At 42.7% G+C, this 21,759-nt stretch overlaps 1 protein-coding gene across 1 annotated transcript in view; it reads left to right on the forward strand.

Moving 5' to 3' along the window:
* The first annotated feature begins 338 nt into the window (after positions 1-338).
* Positions 339-21,759, forward strand: part of frmd4ba (FERM domain containing 4Ba) — a 39,566-nt gene continuing 18,145 nt past the window's right edge. Inside the window, 9 exon segments of the mRNA XM_074671117.1 lie at positions 339-684; positions 9,964-10,029; positions 10,189-10,283; positions 10,460-10,552; positions 10,835-10,919; positions 12,564-12,620; positions 12,975-12,997; positions 19,330-19,413; positions 20,144-20,209. Of these exon segments, the coding sequence (XP_074527218.1) occupies positions 520-684; positions 9,964-10,029; positions 10,189-10,283; positions 10,460-10,552; positions 10,835-10,919; positions 12,564-12,620; positions 12,975-12,997; positions 19,330-19,413; positions 20,144-20,209 (734 nt within the window). The 5' untranslated portion in view covers positions 339-519.

Consider the following 21,759-nt stretch of genomic DNA (forward strand, 5'->3'; position numbering starts at 1 on the left):
CTAAGGCAATAAAATTGAAACACATGCTAAAATTAAGTACAAATTTATAGGGAAAAGTTATTTGCTTTGACGCTGAATTATACAGAAACAACTTCATTTGGTCATCTTTATGAGAATGGAGCATCAAAGGCTGTTCAGATTTTGTTTTCATGTGTGCTGTTATTTTGTTTAAGTGATTTTATTTTGAGGGGACAGTGAGTTCCTGAGGCAGAGGCCTTGTGTTTCTGCTTTGTCTTCCCCCTGCACTCAATGAGACATGTGTTTTGGACTGGGGCCCAGGACCAAGACTGAGGCAAGCTGCCCCACTCCAGCCTCTCCAGAGCACTGACTCTCACTGACATCACATCAGCTGTAGAGGCATAGTGACCTATGTGTGTAGCGTGTGGATTCCTTATACAGCTTGTTGCTTTAAAGGAAAACTAAGTGGTCTGCAGACCATCTTTTCTCCTGGCACTAAAACAAGCAAGGCGTCATCAGCATTAGGGGCAGAGCTTGACTGACAGCAAGAAAAGGCACCTAATGATGGCTGTGCAAATCATTCGAGGTATGGAGGACCTGGTGGCATCAGGCAGTCAGCTCATCTGGAGCCTGGCGCATCAGACCTTGAGGAGGTGGTACAATAATAGGCTGGTGCCGTGCAGAAGCTTTCTAGAAGCCTGGCTCCGAATTGGAAAATGCTACCAGGTATGACAGCTCTCAAAGCACAGGTAGTGTGCATAATGATGGTAAAAAGAAAGAGGAGTGTAATGGTTGCAGGTTTGAAGGATTGCTTTAAGAGAAACAGGAGTGTTGGTTGGATTATTTAGGTACCAGTTTTATGACTGTATGTCTCCTTTAAATTTGGAGTGATGTGAGTAATTATTTTTCATCTTGCTCATTAACATATGAATCTGTCTTTGTCTGTGAATGTGAGAAAGCAAAGGCTACTCCTTAGTAGCAGACTGTTTCTAACAAGGGTTTGGCACATGTGGCAGTCATAAAGCAGCATGACCAGCTTCTTGATCACCCTGTGGAGGCTGAAGAGGAGAATGTCTGACTTTTTTAATGCTTTGTAGTCAAGCTGACGTGTGTGGAGACTGTCTGAGTGGTGGTTAACACATATCCGGCTTGTGTGAAGTGCTCTGGTTTGAATTTTATCTCCTTGCTTGCACACAAAGCAAGTGTAAAAAAAATGATTATGGCCTTTTCTAATCCTTATTTATGCTTATACAAAAGTTATTCTGTTTCTCCTTTAAATGTAAGTAAAAACCCAAACAGTCTTTGAACCATCCTCTAGGTATTTTAGAGTCCATCTACTGGAATGATTTCTGCATTAGCTACATGAACAGATGTTAAAGAGGTACACAAGTTATTGCTTGAAAAATTTGTAAGTAGCATTATTACTGCATAAAAATATTATCTTATAAGGCAAAGTCTTCAATTTATTAACTTCTTCAAATTATAATTAGGTATTTCCAAAACAAATACTTTAATTAGTTTCAAAGTACTGTAATTCGGGGTGTATTAATGTGAATTCTACATAAGTGTTTTTATTTAAGGAGGAGCCACTTGTAACTGCTTTGTGCACATTTTAACCAGTGAGATGCATTTTTTTTTTTTTTTACATATATCATGTTTTCTTTTTATACTGTTGAATAAATGCAACAGTCTTAAAGAATGAATAATTTAAAAATTAAGTAAGTAAAAGTACTTAATGGCACCATGAAGAAAATGATTAAATACTCTCTACAATGGCAGATACAATCATGCTTTCCTAAAATGGTGAGTTGTTGATGGCGATGGTAAATTGTGAGGATAGTAAAAACAGGATGACCCAGTTAAGCCTGAGCGGGTCACATTGGCTGGTCTCATGTGTACATTTTATGATTGTCAAAGGTTCAGTTTCATGTCCTTCAAAAATGTTAACATATATGATTGGAAGTCATTACTAAGCTCCAGCATTGACAGATGGATGATAAACAAAAAAGTATGACTGTCACCTGTAGCTGAGGAGCTGCTACACTGCTTGGTGTTAGCTTGAACTGAAGGTTGTAATACAGTCCATCTTGATTTTCTAACAAATTGTTTCATGTTGTACTTTACTGTATCCCTAAAAGAAACAGATGACTTAGACTTAGGACAAAAACTTTGGTTTGAAGATAAATCTGGGATTTGTTGGCTGGCTCTGACCTTGAAATCAGAAACTGAAGGCCTTTGTTAATTCTTCAGCGTTTGATGTCACTGCCCTGAAACAATACTGCGCTGATGGATTAGCCACTGAAAGGATTGTGCCCTCGTCACAAAGACACAACAATGCTTGAAAGGGATATTGTTTTTAATGCTAGATTGAACTTGAAACAGTTTATTAACTGTCACAGTTATTTTCCCTGTCAGGACATTAAAACAAGTGTGCTTCACAATTTCATTGAAGTAAAGTGATGTCCTTTGTGTATTCTTATCCAATCCAATCAGCTTTATTTATTCTTATCAGTATTCTTATCAGTCAATAAACAAGTATTCTACGTATCTGTCACAGTCTTAGCCTCAGTCTCAGCCTCAGCCTCTGTCTCCAGCCTAATCAGCCTGACTCCACTCACCTGTGCTCCTGCTCACACCTGCACCTCATCTGCTGCCATCAGGCCACCTATATAAACCCCAGCTCCACACACAGTCATTGTCAGACTGTCTTCGCAATCACGCTGAGAACTTCAGACCTGTCTTCGGACTGCTTACCTGTTGCCTACAAGTTTCGTCCCAGTTTCTGCCTGTTACGCCTGACCCTCGGCCTGACTACAAGGTATCGACTAAAGCTTCTGTTCGTCACTCACCTGTCTGCCTGAGTCCCCGGCTGTCGATCCTGCTTCTGCCTCGGACGCCGAGTTCTGCCTGTCCTGATCCGTGTTGGTCTACCTGGTACCTGATCCCTGCCTGTCTTCGACTCTGAGTATCGCCTGAATCCTTCTCCGTGCTGGTCTGCCTGGTTACTGAACCCCCGCCGGCCTTCTACTACGTGAGCCTTTGCCTGTACGTCTCCTGTGTGGCTCAGTCAGGAGAACGCTCGTCTAGAGATCCTGTGGTCGCGGGTTCGATCCCCGCTCAAGCCGCAACTCCCTGCATTCAAAGACTGTCTGAGCCTTTGTCCCAAATGTCTCCTGTGTGACTCTACTGAAGAGACACTCACCCTTCATTCCTAAGTGTGCGGATTCAAACCCTGCTCTGAACTGTGCCTTTAAGTTTCTGCCAATAAAGACTGTTCATTGTTTATCACCAACTACTTGCTTCTGGGTCCTAAATACAAACGTGTCAGTACAGTCTGACCAGAGGATGGACCCAGCGAGTAGCACACCCTCGGCAATGGACAGATTGGAAAGAGTTGAAGAAGTGTTGGCTCATCAGGAAGGGTTGATCACCACTTCTGTCAGCCACCTTCAGGGTGCTGTGGATACCCTCACCCAGACAGTTACTGAGCTTGCTTCACGACTTCATGCTCCACCACCAGCTTCAGATCCTGCGCCGATCACTCAACCTCCTGCCCTGCCGGACACTCCTGAACCACAAGTGGGATCTCCTGAACGTTATGATGGAGATCCGGAGACCTGTGCTGCCTTCATTACAAACTGCACCCTGCTCTTCGCTCTCCAGCCTCGCACGTTCTCCTCTGAAGCTGCCAAAGTAGCCTTTACCATCAATCATCTGACGGGGCGTGCAAGGCTTTGGGGGAACTGCTGAGTGGGATCGTCACTCTCCTGCCTGTTCCAGTTTCCTCACCTTCACCACTGAACTTCGGAAGGTGTTTGGCCAGAATCCAGACAGAGCCGGGGTAGCGGCAGGTCTCCTGAGGCACCAACAGGGTCGACGGTCAGTGGCAGACTACTCCATCGACTTCCGCACCCAAGCCAGCCGCAGTGGGTGGAACTCTCAGGCCCAGATTGATGCCTTTGTTCATGGATTGGCAGACTACATTAAAGATGGACTGGTCCCGTATGAACTCCCTTCATCCCTGGACGGCATCATTGACCTTGCCACTCGGATTGACCTCCGCATCAGGGCCAGAAGAGGAGCAAAGAGTCAGACACCGACTCATCTGCCCACTTCCAGTCCGCAACCCAAGAATCTACTCCGACAGTCTTCCTCTATGATGGCAGGGGACCCCGAACCTATGCAGCTGGGTCGCACCTCCCTTACCCCTGCTGAAAGAGGACGACGGATCTCCTCGCAGCTCTGCTTGTATTGTGGTGGGCAAGGACACTTTGTAAAAGACTGCCCGTTAAAAGACAGAGCTCACTCGTAAGAGAGGAGATACGGGTGAGCTCTTCCCTCCAGACTCCTCAGGTTCTTCGTCCTTCCCCTTCTGCACGCCTGCTCCTGCCTGACGGACCCCAGACCCTGGCCACCCTCATCGACTCTGGTTCAGACTCCAGTCTCATCAGCAAGAGAGTCGTAGAGCAACTTGGACTGAGTCTGGTTCCTCTCCATCAACCAATTCCAGCCAAAGCTCTGGATGGCCATCTGATGGGACTTATCACTCATCAGACAGCTCCTGTTACCATGCTCATCTCAGGCAACCATAAAGAGACTATCCAGTTTCACGTCCTCGAGCATCCTGACATGCCGCTGGTCCTCGGCTACCCCTGGCTTCGACGACATAACCCTGTCATAGACTGGTCCACTGGCTCCATCCGTGGTTGGGGAACTGCATGTCATCTCACCTGCCTGAAAGATGCCATGTCTCCGCACCCCCCTGTCTGCACCAAGGTCCAGCCTGAACTCTCAAGGGTGCCCCCTGAGTATCACGATTTCAGTGCTGTGTTTAGCAAGGCCAACGCCACATCTCTGCCACCACATCGACCCTATGATTGTGCCATTGACCTTCTCCCGGGCACCACTCCCCCCAAGGGAAGATTGTATTCCCTCTCTGCACCAGAACGGAAGGCCATGGAGGACTACATTAATAATTCCCTGTCTGTGGGCATCATCCGTCCTTCTTCCTCACCTGCTGGTGCAGGATTCTTCTTCGTGGAGAAGAAGGATCGCTCCCTGAGGCCTTGTATTGATTATCGAGGGCTGAACGACATCACTGTGAAGAACCGCTACCCCCTGCCTCTCATCTCTTCTGCCTTCGAGCTACTACAGGGAGCTACGGTCTTCACAAAGCTGGATCTTCGCAACGCCTACCACCTCGTCCGCATTAGGGAGGGAGACGAATGGAAGACGGCGTTCAATACACCCATCGGACATTATGAGTACCTCGTAATGCCATTCGGACTGACTAATGCCCCAGCCGTCTTTCAAGCACTTGTCAACGATGTTCTCCGGGACATGTTGAACCAGTTCGTCTTTGTGTACCTCGACGACATCCTCATCTTCTCCAAGAACCTCAGTGACCACGTGCATCATGTCCAGTCTGTTCTCCAGAGACTTTTAGAAAACTCACTCTTCGTCAAGGCTGAGAAGTGTGAGTTTCACGCTCCCACAGTCTCCTTCCTGGGCTTCATCGTGTCTAAGGGCCACATCCAAATGGAGCCATCCAAAGTTTCTGCTGTCACCTCCTGGCCTGTTCCTGAGTCCCGCAAGCAGCTCCAAAGATTCCTGGGCTTTGCCAACTTCTACCGCAGGTTTATCCGAAACTACAGCACGGTCGCTGCTCCTCTCACCACTCTAACAAGCAGCAAGAGAACCTACCTCTGGTCACCTGATGCAGACACTGCCTTCCGTACCCTGAAAGAGAGGTTCACCACTGCCCCTATTCTCCAGATGCCTGATCCAGACCTCCAGTTCTTGGTGGAGGTAGACGCCTCTGATGTTGGAGTAGGAGGTGTCTTATCCCAGCGTTCCCCTTCAGACCACAAGCTCCATCCATGTGCCTTTTTCTCTCGTCGACTGACCCCCGCTGAGAGGAATTATGACATCGGCAACCGCGAGCTTCTGGCGGTAAAGCTTGCATTGGAGGAATGGAGGCACTGGCTGGAGGGAACTAAGGAGCCGTTTCTTGTGTGGACTGACCACAAGAACTTGGAATACATCAAGACTGCTAAGAGACTCAACGCCCGTCAAGCCCGGTGGTCCCTGTTTTTCTCCAGGTTTAATTTCACTCTGTCCTACCGTCCTGGTTCCCGCAACACCAAACCGGATGCCCTTTCCCGCCAATACCTCCGAGATGAGGACAGCCCAGAGAGGGATGCTCCCATCCTACCTCCTCCTTGTGTCGTCGCCATTCTCACTTGGGATATCGAGGAGAGAGTCAAAGCTGCAACCCAAGGTCAAGCTGGTCCCAGTTCCTGTCCCCCTCGCTGTCTTTTTGTTCCTGAGGCTCTACGGTCGGAGGTTCTGCAGTGGGCCCACTCATCCAACCTGACCTGTCACCCCGGATCACGACGTACACAGGAAGTTCTCCTTCAGAGGTTCTGGTGGCCCACGCTGGAGGAGGACACTCGGGACTTCGTCAAAGCCTGTCAGATCTGCAGTCAACACAAGTCCTCCCGTCAGGCTCCTGCCGGTCTCCTCCAACCTCTGCCCATCCCACATCGTCCATGGTCCCACATATCCTTGGACTTCGTCACCGGTCTACCTACCTCCGAGGGACATACGGCCATCCTCACTGTGGTAGACCGGTTTTCCAAGATGGTCCACTTCATTCCCCTGCAGAAGCTCCCGTCCGCCAAGGAAACGGCACAACTGGTCCTCCATCACGTCTTCCGCATCCATGGCCTTCCGGTGGACGTGGTGTCAGACCGTGGGCCTCAGTTCTCATCTGCTTTCTGGAGAGAATTCTGCCGTCTCCTGGGAGCAACTGCCAGCTTATCTTCTGGCTTCCACCCTCAATCCAACGGGCAAACTGAACGGATGAACCAGGAGATGGAGACGGCTCTTCGGTGCACAGTATCCCAGAACCCATCCACCTGGTCCCAGCAGCTCCTATGGGTCGAATACGCCCATAACTCCTTGGTCTCCTCCTCCACCGGCTTGTCCCCATTCCAGTGTGTGTACGGCTACCAGCCCCCGTTGTTTCCGGCTCTGGACAATGACGTCTCCTGCCCGTCCGCCCTTGCCTTCGCCAGACGCTGCCGTCGGACTTGGGCCCGAGCCAGGGCTGCACTACAGAAGGCCGTCCACCGTTACTCCTCTTCAGCCAACCGCCGTCGAACTCCTGCTCCAACCTATCAGGTGGGTCAGAAAGTTTGGTTATCTACCAGAGACCTACCTGTTAGAGTTGAGAGCAGGAAGCTTGCACCTAAGTTTGTGGGTCCTTTCCCCATCCAGAGAATCATCAATCCGACGGCGGTGAGGTTGACGCTTCCCCGGTCCATGAGGGTTCATCCCACCTTTCATGTCTCTCGGATCAAACCTGTCCATGAGAGTCCCCTGTCTCCTGATGTTCCTCCTCCTCCTCCTCCACGGTTTATCGACGGGGGTCCTGCCTTCACCATCTGCCGTCTGCTCCGTTCCCGTCGGCGAGGGAGAGGCCTGCAGTACCTCGTGGATTGGGAGGGATACGGTCCTGAGGAGAGGTCATGGGTGCCTTCCCGGGACATCTTTGATAAGGACCTCATTAAACAATTCCACGAGGACCACCCGGAGCAGCCGTCCCTGAGGAGGCAAGGACGCCCATCACAGCAACCTTCTCTCGTCACCCCTGTTGATCCTCCGTCACCAGGGGATTCCCAAGAGGATGAAGAGGAGGAGGGGATTCCACCTGATGTCCGTGAGGACTCCGCCTCGGAAGAGTACTGAGGTACTCTTCCCACCCACCCCGCCCCTGTTGATGTGTTGGACGTCGGGAGCCGTCCCTTGAGGGGGGGGTTCTGTCACAGTCTTAGCCTCAGTCTCAGCCTCAGCCTCTGTCTCCAGCCTAATCAGCCTGACTCCACTCACCTGTGCTCCTGCTCACACCTGAACCTCATCTGCTGCCATCAGGCCACCTATATAAACCCCAGCTCCACACACAGTCATTGTCAGACTGTCTTCGCAATCACGCTGAGAACTTCAGACCTGTCTTCGGACTGCTTACCTGTTGCCTACAAGTTTCGTCCCAGTTTCTGCCTGTTACGCCTGACCCTCGGCCTGACTACAAGGTATCGACTAAAGCTTCTGTTCGTCACTCACCTGTCTGCCTGAGTCCCCGGCTGTCGATCCTGCTTCTGCCTCGGACGCCGAGTTCTGCCTGTCCTGATCCGTGTTGGTCTACCTGGTACCTGATCCCTGCCTGTCTTCGACTCTGAGTATCGCCTGAATCCTTCTCCGTGCTGGTCTGCCTGGTTACTGAACCCCCGCCGGCCTTCTACTACGTGAGCCTTTGCCTGTACGTCTCCTGTGTGGCTCAGTCAGGAGAACGCTCGTCTAGAGATCCTGTGGTCGCGGGTTCGATCCCCGCTCAAGCCGCAACTCCCTGCATTCAAAGACTGTCTGAGCCTTTGTCCCAAATGTCTCCTGTGTGACTCTACTGAAGAGACACTCACCCTTCATTCCTAAGTGTGCGGATTCAAACCCTGCTCTGAACTGTGCCTTTAAGTTTCTGCCAATAAAGACTGTTCATTGTTTATCACCAACTACTTGCTTCTGGGTCCTAAATACAAACGTGTCAGTATCCAGTAAAAGTATTCAGTTAATAAACAGGTATCATTATTAGTAAATAAAAAAGATGTGACTGGAAAAACCTATATAAAGGAATAGAGCGTATCTCACTGAGGTTTAGAGTATTAAATGACAAAAGAAGCTCATTCAGTTTAACAGTGAAGTGACAGCTCTGTTGTGGTGTGAAGAACACATAGTTTGGTTTGGTAGGCTGAAGTTTACTAGCACACTACAAAGTGTCTTCCACCCTTACGGCCACAATGCCTTCACAATGACTTTAACTTTCCAGTACACAGGCCAAGAGGTTGAGTACCAAGATTTTCCAATTTAGTCTTCAACACAAGAAGGATACTAGTTTATTCCTTGGGCAGAAATGCATCATCCATACAGGAGCACATTGTTATTGTAATTAAGATCTGCCATTTTTATAACAATTGTTAAACAGACATTTAAGAGAGTATAACAACGGTATATGAGAGCATCTTTATTTCTGTATTTGTAAGAGTTTCATTTTTACTCTCAGGTTCTGTGCTAAGCATACTTGACAACAAGACTGTCTTATTGTGACAGAAACTAATTTTTAAGACAGTTTAACAAAAATCATTCCTTCAGCAATTCATTGCACCATACTCAGTTGCTTTATAACATCTACATTTTTGAGATAGAAGTTATTTGGAGTATCACCAGATATCCAATGTGTTCTAAACATTAGGTCAGAATTTGTACAAAGCGAGCAAGAGTATTTCATGGAATCAAATTTAACTTGACAAAAAAATGCAAATTTCATCACTCCAAATTATCACTCTAATTGTATTAATTTATCATCACATGATCATTTCTATCATGCCTGTACTGAAAGGCTTTTCTGCTGGTGATGGCAGAATGGTTACAAAACCCATTCTTCCTTAACAATACACTTGGAATTTAATTAAACCATGGAGCAGGGCTTCATTGTCTTCTGGTTTATGTGTCTTTACAGCAGAGAAAATGCTAATGTCTTAGAGGTTTCCTTTAGACTCCTATACAGGCAGAATATGAGTATGTGGGTGGAAGAGACTACTGTTGCTTAATTACAATAAGAAAATCAGATGTTGATAAGGATTTATTGTGCACTTCTGTAGAGCCGATTCGAGGCTTTTCATGATCACTGCTGGACTCTGAGTTTTACGCTTAAATGTGGTAATTTTTTTTTGACTAATGCTCTGGCGTGTGGTTCCAAAATAGAAAAGCCTGTATTGTCTCTTACCTTTTAGCAGGAAAAACAAAAATACACTGAGAGCTGTTCAGGGCTTCTCTATTTAACTCAGACTAAGGACACTTCTTGACTTAAGGGGCCCAAATGGAGGTGTTTTTTAAGATGCCATGTTGTCTCTCAGTTGTTGTCATATCTTATTTTATTTGTCTTTCCTGCAGATGACAGAGGGACGTCAGTGTCAGGTACTCCTCTTAGATGGCAGGAAGCTGGAGCTGCTGGTTCAGGTAAACCCTTCCTGCTTACTTTGAAATGAACTGATTTTCTCCATGCCCGGGATGAACCCCAGTTTGAGTTTATTGAATTTCCATTGCCTTTAGATGTGCTTTTGAGTTAGCACTGAAATTATCAAAGTTAAATTCTACATTGTTCTCTGAACTTTACAGCCCAAGTTGTTGTCACTTGAGCTGTTAGATTTGGTGTCATCCCATTTCAACCTGAAGGAGAAAGAATACTTTGGATTGTGCTTCATAGATGACACGTACGTACATTTCTTCATGTAATAGTCAAGTTGAAGACTGTCTGTGTATGTGTATGTGTGATTTTTTTTATTTCAAACCAGTCGGTTTATTTTGTATTAATCCTTGCTAAGAAAAACGTAATAAAGAAGAATATACAATGATGCCATTTCAATCCAGTTCTTTCTTTTCTGCTCAGTGGCCAGAATAACTGGCTAAAGATGGATCGTAAAGTCCTTGATCATGACTTCTCCAAGACTTTTGGTCCTCTGGAACTCAAGTTCCTTGTGAGGTGAGTGATTTGGTTGTCAAAAACTTGCACAATATATGACACCAGTGAGCTGTTCAAGTATTGGATTTACTAATTTTTTAAATGGGGCCAAAGTTTGTGGGCAAGTCAGTGTTTGGTGAGCTGCAGTCTACAATTCTTATCCTACCAGCAGATGGCAGTGTTACTTAAGTATTGCAGTGAACGCTTACAGAACATGAAGTCTCACCCTCTGAGACTGGAAAAATGCTCTTACAATAGCCTTTATTTTCAGTGAAACTGGCTCACCAGAATTGTTCATTACAGGTTTTACATTGAAAGGATCACCTTCTTGAAAGAGAACTCAACAGTGGAGCTGTTCTTCTTGAATGCCAAATCTTTGGTGTTTAATGTAAGTTTTTCTTAAAGATTTTTTAAAGCTTCTCTTTTTTTTATCTCCCTCCTCAAACAGTCTGCCTTTGTCACTGTACATAATAACTTATTCTCATGTGAGTTGAAAACTTATCTTTCATCAGTAATTCCTAAAAGTTATAGTCATGGTTAGCCTGGATGATCAATGATGTGTTTTGTGGCACTTTTGCCAAGATATTCATTGAAACCTGAGTGCCGTGACTCAGTTCTCTGTTGTTTTTTTAAAGAGCACCTGTCTCAATAATACCTCTGAAACACTTTGTGCTAACAATGTTATCTCTCTTAAATATTGTCTTAGTGATTCAACATGCTGCCTTCAGGTGCTGTTGATAAAAACCTAAATTTGCCAAAGTTTATGACTCAATTCAATGCAATTATGATACAATGGTTTAGAATTTCTTTTCAAATAGAACAACTTTGTAAGTATTAAAAGGTTCAAGCCGTTGTTAAACCTGAGTTTAAATGATGTGGTATGGCCTGTATGTTGTGAATCTGTGTCTTAAATGATAAAATTAATGGCAAGGTCAATGTGAGAAATGCCAGACGGTTGAAAATATTAGCAGACATCAACGCCTTAGCATTTTTGAAAAACAGACAAACAAAAAAAGTATATATCAGCTAGTTGATTGGTCAATTAAAAAAAAACAAGTAAATAAATGACAGAGATGCCCTCCCAACCCCATTCCCCCACCATCCTGGTATTGGCAGAAACACGCATGTACTCGCAGATACATACATTAATCACATGATCACATACCTATAGCTCAACTTACACATCTAGCCACACACACATACACATAAACACATAAAAATAGAAATATACGGTATGTCCTATATCAAAGGAGATGATTAAGCAGGTGTTTTTAGCTTGACTCAGAAGCACTTAGTCACAAACAGATTCAGTAAGACTAGTGTGTTTTGCAGCAGCTGTTTCCACCGAGTAATATTTCGTATTTTAGTGAAGGGTAGTCGAGCTGTGGAGTATAGTTAAAGTAATCTCAATCATTTTCTTCTGTGAATCATTCATAACAATTTGATGCAATTATTTTTACATTCAACCCCCATGGACTAGTTTACCAAAGATTAAAATCTAGGAGACTGCTTTGTCAATATCTGTGCTCGAAACAAAAACAACGAAAATATAAAGTGGAGTTCCAGGAATGTAAAACTTGGAACAAGGTTCCTTAAACGAGTATGTACGAGGAACACTTGAAGGCACCATGTGATCAGACGCAGCGGTGCAGTTTTTCGCGGGGGCAGCAGATTGGTCACCATGGGAGACAGTTGAACCTGCTTATGGACCGTACCACTACACCGATGGGGGTTGTAGCCTTATGAAGGACCTTCAACTGGGCCCTCTGCCGAACACTGTGTGAGTTACGTAGAGAATTTGGCGATAACTGAGGCACTTTTAATTAAGTATTACAGACACTCCACGGGCAGATACAAATTCGGTTTCGCCTCAGTGTTATTAGTGGTTCAGTCGGTAACGGTGGGACCGGGCACGGGACGGGAGGATTTCTCTCCCTCACTCTGAAGTCAAGTGTTGGGACAGCCTGCACTTTGTGTGTACGTGGGAGCTTTTTTCGAAAACCGATGCTTATTTTGCTTTGCATTACAACAGGAGAGCATCGAGGTGGAAAGTGGAAATGTTTTCAAATTAGCCGCATTCGCATTGCAGGTAAGAAAGAGTTTGTCGCAGACTTTTAAACTGAAATGTGTCACCTACCTCCGTGTGTGAATGAAGTGGGGTCGAGTACGCAACATTTAAGAACAGTTGTGAGGTTCCTCTGGTCGTCCCTTTCGTAAACAGACCGACCTTCTTAGAGATAGTGTCCATTAAAACAGTTGCACGTTTGACGCAAGAGTAAAACGTGGTCATTTGGGGGGAAGTTAACATTGTTTACATTGAATGGTGTGACATTGCCCGTGTGCAGATAGTGCACGAAGCAAACAATAGCATACAGGGCAGTGTGGTATGTCAGTTTCTTCTTCTTCTAATAGTTGTCCTGTTTTTTTTTTTTTTCTTTTGAAGGAAGCCAAAGGGGACTACACCAGGTGAGACGTTTTTAAAATTACAACACGAAAGTTCCATTAAAAGAGAAATATTATTGGGGTTTGGCCTCACATTTTAAACGTGTCTTATTCATAAATGTAATTGTAAGATTTTAAAGATTGTAACTGGTGTATCCAGTTAAATCTAAGCCCAAACGATCAAAGTGTTTTCATATATACTCTAGACAAGGAACCTTATGTTTATCAGGTTGTTCTCTCAGTGCTTAATGTATAGGGGAAACCTTTTGTGGTTAGTTAATATTCAACTGAACTCACTCAGATCTGATTTTTTTCCAACATCCTTCAGTTAATAATTATCTTAATTTTGTTTGTCAGACATTGAACAGGACCCCTTGTGTTGAGCAGCCTTGTACACACAACTTTAACTTGAGTCAAAATAACAGAGGTTTGTGTCATGCTGTGATGTAAAGTCTTTATTTTCACGATTTAAAACCCAACATTACAAAGTTTTCATAGTTTTATTTGGCGTGCTGGGATTGCACACCCTGATAAATAAGTCTTTTTGGCTCTTTTGCCTAAACATTCAACAGGTTGTCTAGAATTACCATGGGTGCTCACACAATGCAATAAGGTTATTTATGACCTCTGGCTTGACTGCCTGATAAGATGGGTTGTTTTTGCTAGAAGTGGAAGTAAAGCTATTTTGCTCTTATTGGTAAACACTGCTCTGTTTAAGTGAGTGGCTGAGCAGCACAACATGTTTGTTATCCTGGTTCATTGCCTCTTAGGGGCCTCCCTGTCTATTATGAGGACTCATAGATTTGTCTGTGTATGGTTTTGAATAGCACAACAAAAATGCTCAATGCTGGACCCAGTGTCAGAAAACCCCCTTTGTTCTTTCTAAAAACAGAAAATACCCTTGCAATGTCTGCTTGTGCTTATTAGACACAACACTTTTTACAGGAGTAAAAGACCTGTGAAAGTGAATAATAATTTGTTCAAGCTTCAGTACATTTTTTTTTTTCATCAGTGCTTTGATTTTATACCCTGGAGGGTAAGAGTGCAGGCTGAGGAGTGTTTTCGTGGGTGTGGGGATGGGCTGTACTTTGTCCTGACTCTGAAAAGCACAATAAAAGACGATCAGCCAATAAGTATGATACAATCAGCAGGGAGTGTGGTGTTGGACTGTTACTTTCCTTTATTTGCAGACTTTGCTTTTTCTATTATAGGTTTCAACTTTACATATGGGATGTTATTTTTGGTGTAGTTAAGAGGAGAAAAAAAGCAGATTATGAATATTCCTCTAATAAGAAGTGTTTGAAATGACTATATGTAGTACTTATTCTGTCCTTTCTGTCTGCAAACTGCACGACATGGATGTTTCTTCTACAAACGGTTTCAACAAAGGCCTCTGGAGCAGTGAGATTAGCCATGGATGAGTTAGGGAGTACGCCTTCTACTACAGGCAGCTGCCTTAAGAGGGATGAGCCTGACAGACTGTCCAATGGCAGACAACTTGGCATCAGGAGGACTCACTGTAGAGACGGTATTATGGAGCTGTTGGCCAACCCCCTGCTGTCCATTGAATTAATGCACAATCATTAGGTCTTATATTCTGCTTGGACAGGAAGCCTCTTTCTATTAACTGCATCGCATATATTGCATCTTGCTCTCCCAAGACGTATTCCAACATTATTGCTTTTTATCACCAGCGTCAGGTACAACTAAAGCTCACTTCACTGATTCATGGCTCCCCTCTGGGGCTAATGTAAGGGAAACATGGAAAGTCATGAAATAAGTGCCCCTGAACTAGGGCTGAACAATTAATTGATTTGAAACCGACATTGCAATGTAACAGAATGCGATTTTCAAATCGCAAAGGCTGCAATTAGAAAAAAAAAATCATGTACCTGGAGAGGATTTAGTAACTTGTACTCATTCTTCCTTAAAACCAGCAAAAATCAATATGCTGGTTTTCTGTCAAAAACCCTGTTAGCTACAGAGATCCATACAGTAGAATGATCGTGGCTGGCAGAGCCATACACCTTATTTACTTTACTCTGTATGGTTTGTGACTCTAACTGACAACTGGAAGTCAGTAAATTTCAGTGTTCCTTTTTTCTTTTTCAATTAGAAAGTGCTGGAAAGACTTGTTCAAAGTTGACAGTATTCTTTGTCGTGTTGGTCTTACTATAGAATGACTTATAGCTTGTGTTTAGTGAATAATGCAGAAGATAAATGCCCCCCCCCAAAATAAATAGATAAATAAATATATTAAATAAATAAATTAAATTACTTAAATAAATGTAAAAAATGCATGCTAAATTGCAATCGCAATTATGGTGCAAAAAATTGCAATTACATTATTTTCCAAAATCGTTCAGCCCTACCCTGAACTGTAATGATCAGATTTTTTGACCATGATTTTGAAATATGATAAGTGAGTGACTGACATCTGAGTGCCACATTATATGTAATATATAAGCAGGGGTGTCAAAAGTATTCACATCCATTACTCAAGTGGAGGTATAGATAGAAGGATTAAAAAAGACTTTTGTAGAAGTTGAAGTATAACCTCTACCTTTCTACTTAAGTAAAAGTGTAAAAGTACTGGTTTCAAAACTACTTTAAGTGTACAATTAAAAGTAATGTAAGGGGAACAAATACCATTAAGGATAAAAGCTAGTGACAATGTTGAAAAATTTGGAGCAGCTGGTGTTGATCAATGGGGCCTTACTAAACACGGGCTAGATCGCTTCAAACTAACTGGGGCTAAACAAAATGTTTTTTTACTTTATCTAGACACTATCACAATACTCGCAGTGTTTCCCCCCATGAAAGTAAAATTAGTTTAATTTTTTACTTAGTGCCAGACCAAAGCATGAGTAATTCAAGATTACCGAGGATAGTTTTCTAAGTATTTATAATGTCTTTCCCATTCAAGCCACCTTAGGTGCTTTTTCCTGTTTTGTGTCAGCAGCAGAGCGCGGCACTGGGTCTTCTTCACTTGACTAACTGTCATGATGCACATTGTGTTCACCTGGCCATGATTGAATACATGTTCCAGTGAGGACTTCACTGCCTTATTATCCTGGCTCATGCTCAGGCTGTGTTATGATTATACCACTCATCCAACCACAATCCAACTCACTCTATCCCAATGCTGTAATTCATTTGGATATGTTTTTTATTTTTTGTGTGTGTTTGTGTTGGCCTTTTTTTTTTAAATGACAGGCTGAAATCAGGGAGTTCGCGGGGTCTTAAAAAGTATTAAAAGGTGATAAATCAATTTTGGGAAAATTAAGGGCCTTAAAAAGTATTAAAAAGTCTTAATTGTGGTTTTATGAGATATTAAGTTTCATAGGTATTCAAGCTTTAACTCAAAAAATATCCATGAATATTTATTTTCCTCCTTGCAACTGTTCCCTGATTGGGACGTTCAACATTCAGCCGATAAAGTTCTAAAATAGAATAGAATAGAAAAGAATAGAGTTACTTTATTGATCAAAAACTGGAACATCGTTGTGTTAACAGCAGAAATCGATGGAGTCAGTAGAAAAATACAAAAATCAAAAAGAATAGAATAAAAAAAATACATAAAGACTCTAGTTACAATAAAATACAACAATAAGGATTGTGAGCGGTATAAACACCAGCTATAAATAATGTCATTTCTAGTTTCATCAAGAGAAATTAAATACAACATTAAAGCAAATCACACAATCTCTGGCACATGTCTGAAATTTTAAAAATGATTAAATAATTTCTCATTTTCTTCAGCAAGTTGGCCTTGAATAACTGTTGTTTCTTGTCGTGGGAGTGTCGATAAACCTGCTTTTAGTTTCATTTGTTCTTCCAAGCTTTATTCCTCCTTAGCTTACATCATTTCTGTAAAACTGTAAACTACAACTGTTAAAAAGTGGATGCCAGCCACAAATGAAAGTTGCAATAAAGTCTTAAAACTTTTTTAAAGGTTTTTGAAAAAGTCTTAAAAAGGTATTGGAATCAACCTCAGGATTTTAGCATATACCCTGGAAATGAAAACAAGCCAAAATGAAATGGGAGCAATGAGGTTATTTTTTAAAATGCAGGGAGTAGAAAGTACAGATATTTTTCTAGAAATGTTAAGAGTAGAAGCAAAAAGTCAGCTAAAAAATAACTACTCCAGTAAAGTATAGATACCCAAAATTTCAACTTAAGTAAGGTAGCAAAGTATTTTTGATTTGTTACTTGACACCTCTGTAAGTGTTAACACATCCTAGTTTTTTCTCATCTGTCTGGATCCTCATGTTGTACTGGGGCAGTAGCAGCACCAGTTCTATTTGCAGGTGTAGGCCTGTAGTTAGTGGTTCATTCACAGCAACAGGCTCTCTCATTGTACTCCCTTTACGGTAACCACGTTGCAGCCCAGTGGAATAGCTGACATATGGGTATTATCTCCTCCACACTGAGTAGGCCGCACTGGGCTGGGCTGGGCTGTACCGGGTGTAGGAATTGCCCCCATGCCGCAAGCTGTGGGGAGATAACAGACACAGTAATGAATTCCAGATTGCTGACAAAGCAGCACTGCTGCATAGTAGATCACCCAGACAACACCAAGTCCCAGCTCCTATAAAGTGTATACTATGAAACATGCAGCAAAGTGCCGTGGCAGCAAAACCCAGTCAACCAAAGAGAGGGGAGCTACTGTTGAGTGATTCAAGCACCTCTACCGTACAGCCACTTAACCTTGTTTTTGGCAGTTCCACTAAACTGTGTCCTTATTCCTCTCTTCTCTCGCGTCAGCAGGTCTTATATTTCATGATTTTTTTAAAATAAGACTTCCACTGATGCCGAAGGAAGTCATGTAAGATCAAATGACTCTTTGGCTTAAACAAGTCTTTCATCGTTTTGATTATATCGCAGCTACAGCTTGTAAATAATGTTATTGTTAATGTTATTGTTTGTTATATTATAAAGGGTCTGAGATACAACAGCTGGGTTTTGTGTCAGACGCCGCAGACTGTTTGTAACGGCACAAGAGTCTGAACATCTCAGCTCAGGGAGAGGCTGCCAAGTACTCGTGAATGGCTTTTGTTCAGGTCTCCTGTGGACACCGCGCCGAGCCAAATCTCTGTTTGTCCAGCAAGTAACTCCAGAGCAGGTCCTCCTACATGATGTTAGAGTGACTCATGGTTCAGTCTTACAGACCTTGACAGTCGCAAACACCACAAATTGTGTGGGGAAAAATAGCATTCTGACACTTTCTGTAACTGAAGTTTGTAAAAGAGAAAAACTTCATCTTTATAGTGAAGTAGCATGGACTTCCTTTCAAATAAAATAATAATAAAAAAAACGTATGGCCTTTGAAAAAAGCTCCTTCAAACTTAGAATCGCTGGGACGTGCAGCCTAAGATGCCAGATTTCACTTATTGCAAAAGGCGCATTGCAAGTTTCAATGTTTTGACGCTTTGTTTTTGTACCACATTGCACATCAGCTGTGAGAGACTGGGAGGCACCATAACAAAAGCCATTTTTTAGTGTGTCATTGTTATAAATCCACCGACAGTAGACAGCGATCACTATCTCACTGTTTAAACACTCTTTGAGATTGTGCTGACTCACAGTTTTAACTGAGCATCTGGTAAGTATTAAACACATTAGAAACACACAGCTGTTTGCTTCACAGTTGCCTGCATGGTGCTTTCCAGAGTCAAAGTAAAAAAAAAAACATCCACTGTTTGAGTATTAAAAAGTGAGTTTGGTGACTCACATGTCAAATCTGCAGAGCTGTTATTGACATCTGCCATAGCCTCAAGTTGTGTTTTTTTAAAAGAAGGTTTAGGATTGGTTGACTGTGTGAATTTGCTGATTCAAAACTTCCTGGAAAGACTGCTGAAGGGTCTGCATGTGCTTCCAGACTCATGCATCAACAGACCTTTGTAATTAAGTTTGGCAAGACATGAGTGAAGCTCAAGTCTAATCTTGCAAAGCACTAAAACTCTTTTTTTTTTTTTGAAGATGAAATGGATGAAATCAATATCCCTCAAGTACAGCTTTTCTAAAGGTTAGCAAACACAGACTATCGCTGTGTCAGCAACACATTTTTAGACTTGGAGTTGAAATTATGTGTACTCAGCGTTGAGCTTTACTTTCTTTTTAAGCACACAAGCTGTTCTGAATTACTCTATGGTGGCCAAAATGTAGAGATTTACACGTGCCAGGGAGTTTTGTCCATGACAGTGTGTTTTTCACCAATCATCACTGTACCTGAGGTGCTGTGATGTGTCTCTTCTAGCACAGATGGTATGCTTTAAGGTGTGCAGAGTTCTTTTATCATTGTGAAAATATAAATATGCTTTTCTTTTAAGTTTGCTTTTGATTTTTTCTTTCAGTGCTGAAACTGCAAGATCAGACCTGAAACAGCTCCCACTTTTGCCCACCAGAGTGTTAAGGGAGCATCCATCTCTAAATTACTGGTAAGTTGCTTAAAACCTTCCATAAAACAAGTTTCATAATTAGGTATAAACACACAAATCCCTCAGATGTTGTTCCAACCGTTCAGAAGCTCTTCTCCTGCAGCAAACGCTAAAAATCAGCTATCAAGTGGCCTCAAAGGAAAATAACACTCGGCCGTACTGAGCAGTGATTTTTCCAACACAGTTGAGGTGTCCTGATTCCTAACAGTTACTTGGCAAACACTTCTGACTTTGATGAGGTGACCAATAAATGCCAGGGTAGTGTTAATTAAGTTTTCTCATTGGCCTCAAAAACGCAGAGGGAGGGGCCGCCTGAAGTGTCGCTGTGTGTCCTCTCAATCAACGTGGCTGTTTTCCCTCCTCTTCCTACTACATGGTGCTCTAAAAATGCTGCAGCCTCTAAAGTGAATACATCAGCCGTATATCCTTACTAAATTATTGTCTTGGGGTGTTTCAGTAAATTCAACCTTTTTCCCTCACTTTAGCCCGTTCTCGTCAGTTCAGCCGCATTGCTTTCTCACTGCGCTAATAAAGAGGTGATTACAGCGTGAAGTGAATTGGATGCATTTAATGTTATGCTGGAGAGATAGATAAGAGCCATCCGTGAGCCAGATTGCATTTTCTGCATGAGCAGACTGACTGTGTATCAAAGTAAAGGCCCTCTCCAAATCCCCCCTGAAGCCAGAATGTGCAACACTTGAGGAGACATTCATGAAATGTTCATTTGCAGTGAGGACAAAGTGATCGAGCACTACAAGCAGCTGAAGGGACTGACCAGAGGACAAGCCATTGTGAAGTAAGTTGGAAAACAGCTTTGTATTCTTTGATTCTTAAAACTGGGTAGAGTCTGACAAAATAACTTCTTTTTCCTGTGCTCCAACTCTGTGTGCTCCTCATTTAAAGTCTTTGCACACTGAGTCTGTTTTTTTTTTTTGGATGTGTCTTTTGGATCCATAATCTGGAAAAAAACATCACGCACAGACACCTTGCACACTGACTCCGATGCGTTTATTTTGTATTAATTGCGAAAATTTGCAGTAAGAGGAAAATGGAATCATCAAGCAGTGATCAAGTAACTGATCCTGGGCAGTGGCTGTCAGTATGTTTTAGGTATGCGCGCGCAGGCACACACACACACACTCACAGGCACACAGACACACTGTCACACACATTTACACAAGTATTCATCATCGTCTAAACATCAAGAAAAATTGAATCATCAAGCAATTGATCCTGAGTAGGTGTGGGTACTGAAACAGGTACCTAAACAGGTACCACCTGGAGCTGAAACGATTCCTCGAATGATTCGAGGTACTCGATTACAAAAAAATCCTCAAGTAATTTTCTCCGCCTCAAGAAATCATTTAATTTTAAAAAAGATCAAAGAGTATTATTTCAAATAGAGCTGAGGACATATTAAGAGAGTTTTTTCAGACCCCTCAAGCTACCTCTTATACAAAATAGCAACTAGCAACAAATCTAGCTTCTTTTCTGGAGTTTGGAGACTAATGGGTCATTCTACGAAACGGGTGCCATTTGGGTCCACAACATTTGATGAGATGTACAAGGCACAAAAAAAAGTGTCAAAGTGTGTTTACAAATTTTGGAGCTACCAAAGCAAGGGCTCTTATTGACATGCTGTATCAGAAAATTCTATTTCTTAAAGAGAAAAATTTTCATTTGAAAAATAACTGCTCTTTAACGCTCTAAACAAATATATATTTTATCTGATTACTCGATTAATTGATGGAATTTTCAGTAGAATACTTGAATACTAAAATATTCGATAGATGCAGCCCTAGTGCCAACCAAATTTTGTCAAAAGTACCGGGTACTATTTAATGTAAAATCAAAAGGTACCATGTTTAGGTACCTTAATGCATCATTGTGACTGTGAGGGAGTGGGAGTAGGCGATTTTCCGCTGGACATGAACGCAGCATTGCAAGGTTATAAACTGAAGAATAAATATGTTAAATAGAAAAAATATTATACTTTACTTTTAAACATTTTGATATTTTTTACCAAATAAACACAAAAAGTACCGAAAATTGGTTCTGTGAGTACCAGTATACTATTGCCAGGTACTGTATCATTTCAAATATGAAAGGTGCCCATCCCAAATCCCGAGCAACTGCTGTCAGTATGTTTGAGGTATGTGCGGCGTGCACATGCACAAAAACAGTCACACACACATATACACCAGTCTTCATTTATCATCTAAACATCGCTCGAAATGTGTAAAGAAAATATATGAAAATGTGAAACTTTGAGCCCACAGCATCTCTGAATAGTCAAATTACCTAGGAAACGAGTGGGTGGATGTGAAAAATGCAAAAAATCAAACC

This window comes from Halichoeres trimaculatus, unplaced genomic scaffold (assembly GCF_033239565.1).
Source record: "Halichoeres trimaculatus isolate MK-OKI-2021-1 unplaced genomic scaffold, fHalTri1.1 fHalTri1_scaffold_1, whole genome shotgun sequence".
NCBI classification, from domain to species: domain Eukaryota; kingdom Metazoa; phylum Chordata; class Actinopteri; order Labriformes; family Labridae; genus Halichoeres; species Halichoeres trimaculatus.